General features: G+C 43.4%; 1 protein-coding gene across 1 annotated transcript; it reads left to right on the top strand.

Annotated features, from left to right (window-relative positions):
* Window positions 1-3,092: 3,092 nt before the first annotated feature.
* LOC311121047 (gastrin-releasing peptide receptor-like) lies at window positions 3,093-8,325 on the top strand (the record flags this gene model as incomplete). The annotated part of the gene is made up of 3 exons (XM_084195586.1): window positions 3,093-3,295; window positions 7,422-7,773; window positions 7,927-8,325. The coding sequence occupies 3 exons, from the start codon at window positions 3,093-3,095 to the stop codon at window positions 8,323-8,325; spliced, it is 954 nt and encodes a 317-aa protein (XP_084051712.1).
* Window positions 8,326-9,727: the final 1,402 nt, after the last annotated feature.

Raw genomic sequence — 9,727 nt, 5'->3', positions numbered from 1 at the left:
CAAATAAATGATGCATAATAACAGTGTTTTTTTGTCTTCCTTCAGTGCTGGCCGTTTGTGTAGGAACGTTCTTCCTGAATTGACAACACAGTTGACAATTAATCAACATGTTGCAACTATTTGAAAAGGCTGGCTAAGATGGGTGGGGATAATTGGGGTAAAATTGAATTGTGACTTACACTTTCAAACTCCTATCATTAGTTGTAGTGCTAGAGGAAGGAGCCTTCCAGAATGCAGGATAGATGACATTTGGATGACATTTAGACTCCTCAATGAAGAACACAGTCAATGAATGAAAGAATAATGGGTGTCTGTGTGTCTGTGTGTCTGTGTGTGTGTGTGTGTGTGTGTGTGTGTGTGTGTGTGTGTCTGTCTGTCTGTCTGTCTGTCTGTCTGGGTGTGTGTCTGTGTGTCTGAAAATTATTTGCATATGTCTCTGATTGGATAATGACAAAATAATGAACAGTCCATTCATTAAAGTTGATCAAAATAATTAATAATCCATTTATGAATGTTTATTTTTCTCATTTGAAATGCCAGTTTTCAAGAGGCCATTTGTTACAGACAATAATCAATATTTTTTGGACAGTCTCAGTCTGAAAAAAATGTCATTTTCAAAAGTGCTCTCTACCCTTTCTTACAGACAATGAGCAACATTTTTGTACAGTTCTCCTTTTCTCAGTCTGAATTCTAGGTTTTGAGAATGGACTACATTTTGTTGTCCCCAGTCCCCAGCATAAACTGTATCTATCCATCAATCTTGTCCCCAAAACTAAATCCAACCAAAGTCTATGATGACTCATCTCTGTATTTATCCCAGGAGGATGAATTCAAGGGCAAATGCCCACCAAGCTTTACAGCAGTTACTCTTTAATGGAGGGCAGAGGGAAGGATATTTCTCACTCTCTTCCTTAAAGGCACAATCTGGGATGCTCAATTGTCATTTCATTTAACAATATGTATGTATACCCATTTGATCAAAATAAGGATTGTGGTTTTACCTTTTAATGGTGGGCAGCGGAAAGGGTTAAAGAAGAGATGGAGAGATGGGGAGATGGGGAGATGGAGACAGAAAGAGATGGTCTCCTTGAAGGTCCCACATGCTGTGGTATTGATTCCAAGGTTTTCAGTTCTTCCATTCTGAGAAGATGTGATGTCACACTTGAGACTTTCACTGTGTCAGCAGGAGGTATGGCAGATGTCCTGATGGTTGATTGTTTATTTTCTAATCATATTCTCTCTCTCTCTCTCTCTCTCTCTCTCTCTCTCTCTCTCTCTCTCTCTCTCTCTCTCTCTCTCTCTCTCTCTCTCTCTCTCTCTGTCTCCCGCCCACCCTCTCTCTCTCTCTCTCTCTCTCTCTCTCTCTCTCTCTCTCTCTCTCTCTCTCTCTCTCTCTCTCTCTCTCTCTCGCTCTCGCTCTCTCTCTCTCCCTCCATCTCTCTCCCCCCTCTCTTGCTCTCTCTCTCTTGTTCACAAAACATTAATCCCCAACATTATCACATCCACAGGGGTAAACATATTTTTTCCTAGAACCATTAATGCTCTCTCTTGTAAAAGAGATTGTTTGTCACTGAGTATAACCTGTATGAAACAAGGTTCAATAAAAATAATGGTTGGGTATTATCACTTCTCCATAAAGCAGGAGGCACTTTTCACTTTTCAGTTTTTTTAGGCTTTTGCTGCCAGCTCACAATTGATATAAAATCAGTGTCACCAGTGGTGTGGAAGGTGAATAGCTCCTATATCAATGTCCCTGGGGATAGGATGATGAGCTCAATCATATACAATCAATCATACTGTACATAATCCATCATACACACATACAATATGTTTTACATTTTAGTCATTTAGCAGACGCTCTTATCCAGAGCGACTTACAGTTAGTGAATACATATTTTTTTTTTTTTTTATACTGGCCCCCCGTGGGAATCGAACCCACAACCCTGGCGTTGCAAATGCCATGCTCTATCAACTGAGCTACATCCCTGCCGGCCATTCCCTCCCCTACACTGGACGACGCTGGGCCAATTGTGCGCCGCCCATGAGTCTCCCGGTCGCGGCCGGCTGCGACAGAGCCTGGATTCGAACCAGGATCTCTAGTGGCACAGTTAGCACTGCGATGCAGTGCCTTAGACCACTGCGCCACTCATGTTGTCTATATAAGCGCTATAGTAGTGCATTCCAGTAGCGCCACGGCCTTGGTACAACACTTAAGGGAGAATCTCAATTGCGATTCTTGATTCCTCACGTCCTTTCTCCTCACCTCCTTCTCAAAACCCATTGGATGAGGTCAGAGGAGAGAGGATGTGAGGAATCAAGGAAATACAATTGAGATTCTCCCATAGGTTCTTTGGCTGAATGGTCAATTTTGTGGTGTTGAATTAGTGGCAGGCTGCAAGGTTGCAGGTTGCAAGTTCAGCACAGGTAACCCCCAACTACTAACTACACTACAATATTTATTGCATTTTAATTTAGACAATTGTCTTTTGTATCTTCATAAACAAATGGGCTAAAATTCAGTTAATTAAAAGACTGTCCCCGGAAAAAGGTTTATTCGTTCTTGAGAGACACTGCTGACAGAGAGCGCAGACCCACAGCGCACGCAAGAGGACAGACCGCATTTTGCGCACGCGCATTTAAAGGACAGTATAAATCGCGTGGTCTATTCAATACAACAGCACCTCAATCAGTGTTGGATTGGGGACCATAGGTAGACCGCGCACGACGTCAAAGAGAGAACACTTTAAAATCGGATAATACAAATATAGCCTATTATGTCAAAGTAAAACTCTCCAAAGTGGAAATGCATTTAAACTTTTATAGACTCCATAAAGAAAACATGGGACGTTGAGAGAATGTCTTTCGAAGAACCTTTTAATATTACTCAAGAAGTGGATTTATACCAGAATGTGTCCAAATGGGCGCACCACGGTAATCACACAGGGACGCACCTCGGTAATCACGCAGGGGCCACCTCGGAACAATCCATGTATTACATCAGCATCGCCATCACTGCCGTTTATGGAGTCATCATAGTCGTGGGACTAATCGGTAACATAACCCTCATCAAGACATTCTGTTCCGCTAAGTCCATGCGGAATGTCCCCAACCTCTTCATGTCGAGTCTCGCGCTCGGGGACTTGGTCCTCCTGGTTACCTGCGCGCCAGTGGACGCCAGTCGGTACCTCGCGGACGAGTGGCTCTTCGGGAGAGTAGGATGTAAACTCATACCATTCATCCAACTCACCTCGGTCGGAGTGTCGGTTTTTACCCTGACTGCGTTGTCCGCTGATAGGTAAATAACCTACACTTTATGTTATAGCCTACACTCATATTGCAACATGGACGTTTAGTTATCCAACTTATCCAATATTTCCAAATCCAATAGTAATGAATAGTGGATCATGGATAGGCTACACATCCCATTGCCAACTGAGCTGGTATTTGAATGTAGAGTTATATGGTTAAATGGTTGTAGGCCTATAGTTACTTTTATCTCAACATATTGTCGTTTTGCGTAAAATGATGAAAACAGGATAGCTTGCCAACCTTATCGAAAATTCTCTCCGAACGCTTCTCTGGCGGGCGAGAGGTTCTTCGGCTAAAGTCTATCGAGATGGAAATAATATGAATTTAAACAACGGTATGGGTACAACCTGACAAGAACATGCTGCTACTGAGGCATGCTACTAATGAGACAATGCAGATACAATCTGATTTACTGTGTCGCGTTATTACGCATTCGGTTCAATGGGATCATACTTTGATGTGAGATATGAGATGTGCTAGAGTCATAGAAATGTGATCTGACATATGAGTGAGTAAGTAAATGGGTGACAGTGCTTGCATGCATGGGCGTGTCTGTGTGTTGTGGGGGTCATAGGCTATATCCCTCCCACACAACTTCCCACAACCAACCTTTTAATTGGGATGATATAGTCTGCATCCCAAATGGCACCCTTTCCCTATGTATCCTTCGGGCTCCGGTCAAAAGTAGTGCACTAGGGAATAAGGTACCATTCGGGGTGCCATTTGGGACGCAACCATAAAGTGTGCATCACTGTGGAGTGGGAGGAGAAGACATGCATTAGATAGACTGACCGTCACCATGTCAGCCATATAATTATATAGTCTCTAGCTAGCCTATGAAAATGTTCTTATCATAATGTGCATTCTAATGTCTCTCATTTTGCCTACTATCCCATTAGCAGATAAGAATGAATGAATAACTGACAGATAGCCCCCTCTCCTCCCTAGCTTCCCAAAGTTTCCTCCTTTTAAATCCTACCCATATACTTACAACACCTAGCTTAAAATACTATTTCAGAACATTTCTAATACTTTATCTGTGCTTGGTTGAGCTTGTCTCAATGTACAATGGAACCTGGCCCTCCAGACATGCAGGAGCAAACACTAAAACTACACTATATATACAGCAGTATGTGGACAAACCTTCAAAATACTGACAGGTGTATAAAATCGAGCACACCACCATGCAATCTCCATAGACAAACATTGGCAGTAGAATGGCCTTAATGAAGAGCTCAGTGACGTTCAACGTGGCACCGTCATAGGATGCCAACTTTCCAACAAGTCAGTTTGTCAAATGTCTGCCCTGCTAGAGCTGCCCCGGTCAACTGTAAGTGCTGTTATTGTGAAGTGGAAAGGTCTAGGAGCAACAACGGCTCAGCCGCGAAGTGGTAGGCCACACAAGCCCACAGAATGGGACCGGCGAGTGCTGAAGCGCGTAGCGCGTAAAAATTGTCTGTCCTCGGTTGCAACACTCACTACCGAGTTCCAAACTGCCTCTGAAAGTAGAATGTGTCTTCTGTATAATCTGTTGTGTGGCTAGATAAAAGGAATATAATTAATATCGGGTTAAAATGGGTTTCCATGGCCGAGCAGCCGCACACAAGCCTAAGATCACCATGCGCAATGCCAAGCGTCGTCTGGGGTGGTGTAAAGCTCGCCGCCATTGAACTCTGGAGCAGTGGAAACACGTTCTCTGGAGTGATGAATCACGCTTCAAGATCTGGCAGTCCGACGGATGAATCTGGATTTAGCGGATGCCAGGAGAATGCTATTTGCCCCAATGCATAGTGCCAACTGTAAAAATTGGTGGAGGAGGAATAATGGTCTGGGGCTGTTTTTCATGGTTCAGGCTAGGCCCCTTAGTTCCAGTGAAGGGAAATCTTAACTCTACAGCATACAATGACATTCTAGACTATTCTGTGCTTCCAACTTTGTGGCAACAGTTTGGGGAAAGCCCTTTCCTGTTTCAGCATGACAATGCCCCCGTGCACAAAGCGAGGTCCATACAGAAATGGTTTGTCGAGATCGGTGTGGAGGAACTTGACTGGCCTGCTTAGAGCCCTGACCTCAACTCCATCGAACACCTTTGGGATGAATTGGAACACTGACTGCGAGCCAGGCCTAATCGCCCAACATCAGTGCTTGACCTCACTAATGCTCTTGTGGCTGAATGGAAGTAAGTCCCCGCAGCAATGTTCCAACATCTAGTGGAAAGCCTTCCCAGAAGAGTGGCGGCTGTTATAGCAGCAAAGGGTGGACCAACTCCATATGAATGCACATGATTTTGGAATGAGATGTTCGACAAGCAGGTGTCCACATACTTTTGGTCATGTAGTGTATTTAAAAGATTTCAAATAGTATTTGAATGCAGGTCTGATACCTCCTATTGAAAGTAGAATGTGTCTTCTGTATAATCTGTTGTGTGGCTAGATAAAAGGAATATAATTAATAGAATAGAATTAATAGAATAGAATGAATAGAATAGAATGAATAGAATAGAATGAATAGAATAGAATGAATAGAATATAATATAATGAATATAATAGAATATAATGAATATAATAGAATATAATGAATATAATATAATATAATGAATAGAATATAATGAATAGAATATAATGAATAGAATAGAATGAATAGAATAGAATGAATAGAATGAATAGAATGAATAGAATAGAATAGAATGAATATAATATAATAGAATGAATATAATAGAATATAATTAATAGAATAGAATAGAATGAATAGAATAGAATGAATAGAATAGAATAGAATGAATAGAATGAATATAATGAATATAATGAATAGAATGAATATAATGAATAGAATGAATAGAATGAATAGAATGAATAGAATAGAATAGAATAGAATAGAATAGAATGAACAGAATAGAATGAATAGAATGAATAGAATGAATAGAATGAATAGAATGAAATGAATAGAATAGAATGAATAGAATAGAATAGAATATAATAAATAGAATAGAATGGAATGAATATAATATAATTAATAGAATAGAATAGAATATAATGAATATAATATAATGAATATAATATAGTGAATATAATATAATAGAATGAATAGAATAGAATGAATAGAATAGAATTAATAGAATAGAATGAATAGAATAGAATGAATAGAATAGAATGAATAGAATAGAATGGAATGAATAGAATAGAATGAATAGAATAGAATGAATAGAATGGAAGGTACGTTGATGCCCAATCAACACATTATGGTCCCGTCTGATGTCAATAGAAGATGTTCATTCAGGTAGCAGACATGAGGCTCTTTACCAAACAGTCAAAGGAAGTGAGGGGTTGAAAGTGATGAAAAAGGAACAACAGCAGAATGTAGAGTTCACTGGAGAACACTGGGTTTGGTAGAATACAGATGGTTAGAGGAAAACTGGCTGTGTCCCAAATGGCACCTTATTCCCTTTATAGTACATTTAGAGACATAGGGAATAAAGTGCTATTTAGAGACATAGGGAATAAGGTGCCATTGAGAGACATAGGGAATAAGGTGCTATTTAGAGACATAGGGAATAAGGTGCCATTGAGAGACATAGGGAATAAGGTGCCATTGAGAGACATAGGGAATAAGGTGCCATTTAGAGACATAGGGAATAGGGTGCCATTTAGAGACATAGGGAATAAGGTGCCATTTAGAGACATAGGGAATAGGGTGCCATTGAGAGACATAGGGAATAGGGTACCATTGAGAGACTTGGGAATAAGGTGCCATTGAGAGACATAGGGAATAGGGTGCCATTGAGAGACATAGGGAATAGGGTACCATTGAGAGACATAGGGAATAGGGTGCCATTGAGAGACATAGGGAATAAGGTGCCATTGAGAGACATAGGGAATAGGGTGCCATTTAGAGACATAGGGAATAAGGTGCCATTTAGAGACATAGGGAATAAGGTGCCATTGAGAGACATAGGGAATAAAGTGCCATTGAGAGACATCGGTATAAGGCAAGCAGAGATGAAGAATCATATGTCACACATGATATTTCTGAACAGGTGGCCTACGTTGAGGAGAACATGTCTTCTTCTTCTTCTTCTTCTTCTTCTTCTCTTCTTCTTCTTCCTCATCCTCCAGGTACAAGGCAATCGTGAAGCCCATGGACATCCAGGCGTCCAACGCCACGGCGAGGATCGTCCTGCGGGCTGCGGTGATCTGGCTCTTCTCCATGACCCTGGCTGTCCCCGAGGCTGTCTTCTCAGACCTCCGCACGTTCAGCATCCACAGCACCAATGAGACCTTCATCACCTGCGCCCCCTATCCCCACGCTGGGGAACTGCACCCCAAGATCCACTCCATGACCTCCTTCCTCATCTTCTATGTCATTCCTCTGTCGGTTATATCAGTCTATTACCTGTTCATCGCCAGGAGCCTGAACAGGAGCGCCTATAATATGCCGGTGGAGGGCAACGTGCACATCAGAAGACAGGTGGGTCACTCTTCTTCTTCTCCTTCTTCTTCTATTTTCTACTCCTCCATCTTCACCTCTCTCTCTCTCTCTCTCTCTCTCTCTCTCTCTCTCTCTCTCTCTCTCTCTCTCTCCTCTCTCTCTCTCTCTCTCTCTCTCTCTACAACATCACAGATAGAGTCCAGGAAGCGCCTGGCCAAGACCGTCCTGGTGTTCGTGGGCCTGTTCGCCGTGTGCTGGCTCCCCAGTCATGTGATCTACCTAAACCGCTCCTACCACTACTCCGAAGTCGACACCTCCATGGCCCACTTCATCTTCACCGTGGGGGCCCGCGTCCTGGCCTTCACTAACTCCTGTGTCAACCCCTTCGCCCTCTACCTGCTCAGCAAGAATTTCCAGAAGCAGTTCAACAAGCAGCTGTGTTGTTGTTGTCGAGCCCTGGCGAAGAGGTCCCAGAGCACGGGGAGGAACAGGAACAACACACACATGACCTCCCTCAGGACAACCAACCACTCAGTGGCCAGTCTGAGCTTTATTAATGGTAAACAGGTCTGTCAGGAGGACAGTGTGTGAGAGACAGATGGGTGGACAGAGGGAGAGAGCGTGAGACAGACAGAGAGGTGGACGGTAGGAGAGAGACAGACAGAGGTGGATGGTAGGAGAGAATGTGAGACAGACAGACAGACATGTCTACCAAGAGGAGAGAATGTGAGACAGACAGACAGGTCTACCAAGAGGAGAGAATGTGAGACAGACTGACAGACAGACAGACAGGTCTACCAAGAGGAGAGAATGTGAGACAGACAGACAGACAGACAGACAGGTCTACCAAGATGAGAGAATGTGGGACAGACAGACAGACAGACAGACAGGTCTACCAAGAGAAGAGAATGTGAGACAGACAGACAGACAGACAGACAGGTCTACCAAGAGGAGAGAATGTGAGACAGACAGACAGACAGACAGACAGACAGACAGACAGACAGACAGACAGACAGACAGACAGACAGACAGACAGACAGACAGACAGACAGGTCTACCAAGAGAAGAGAATGTGAGACAGACAGACAGACAGGTCTACCAAGGTGAGAGAGTGTGAGACAGACAGGCAGACAGACAGGTCTACCAAGAGGAGAGAATGTGAGACAGACAGACAGGTCTACCAAGAGGACAGAGTGTGAGACAGACAGACAGACAGACAGACAGACAGACAGACAGACAGACAGACAGACAGACAGACAGACAGACAGACAGACAGACAGACAGACAGACAGACAGGTCTACCAAGAGAAGAGAGTGTGAGGCAGACAGACAGACAGATCTACCAAGAGGACAGAGTGTGAGACAGACAGACAGACAGACAGGTCTACCAAGAGGAGAGAATGTGAGACAGACAGACAGGTCTACCAAGAGGAGAGAATGTGAGACAAACAGACAGACAGGTCTACCAAGAGGAGAGAGTGTGAGGCAGACAGACAGACAGACAGATCTACCAAGAGGACAGAGTGTGAGACAGACAGACAGACAGACAGACAGACAGACAGACAGACAGACAGACAGACAGACAGACAGACAGGTCTACCAAGAGAAGAGAGTGTGAGGCAGACAGACAGACAGATCTACCAAGAGGACAGAGTGTGAGACAGACAGACAGACAGGTCTACCAAGAGGAGAGAATGTGAGACAGACAGACAGGTCTACCAAGAGGAGAGAATGTGAGACAGACAGACAGGTCTACCAAGAGGAGAGAATGTGAGACAGACAGACAGACAGACAGACAGACAGGTCTACCAAGAGGAGAGAATGTGAGACAGACAGGTCTACCAAGAGGAGAGAATGTGAGACAGACAGACAGGTCTACCAAGTGGAGAGAATGTGGGACAGACAGACAGACAGGTCTACCAAGAGGAGAGAATGTGAGACAGACAGACAGACAAGTCTACCAAGAGGAGAGAATGTGAGACAGACAGACAGA

The sequence above is a fragment of the Coregonus lavaretus genome (assembly GCF_964263955.1).
Source record: "Coregonus lavaretus genome assembly, contig: HAP1_SCAFFOLD_1012, whole genome shotgun sequence".
Classification (NCBI taxonomy): Eukaryota; Metazoa; Chordata; class Actinopteri; order Salmoniformes; family Salmonidae; genus Coregonus; species Coregonus lavaretus.
This window is presented reverse-complemented; position numbering and strand designations above follow the sequence as displayed.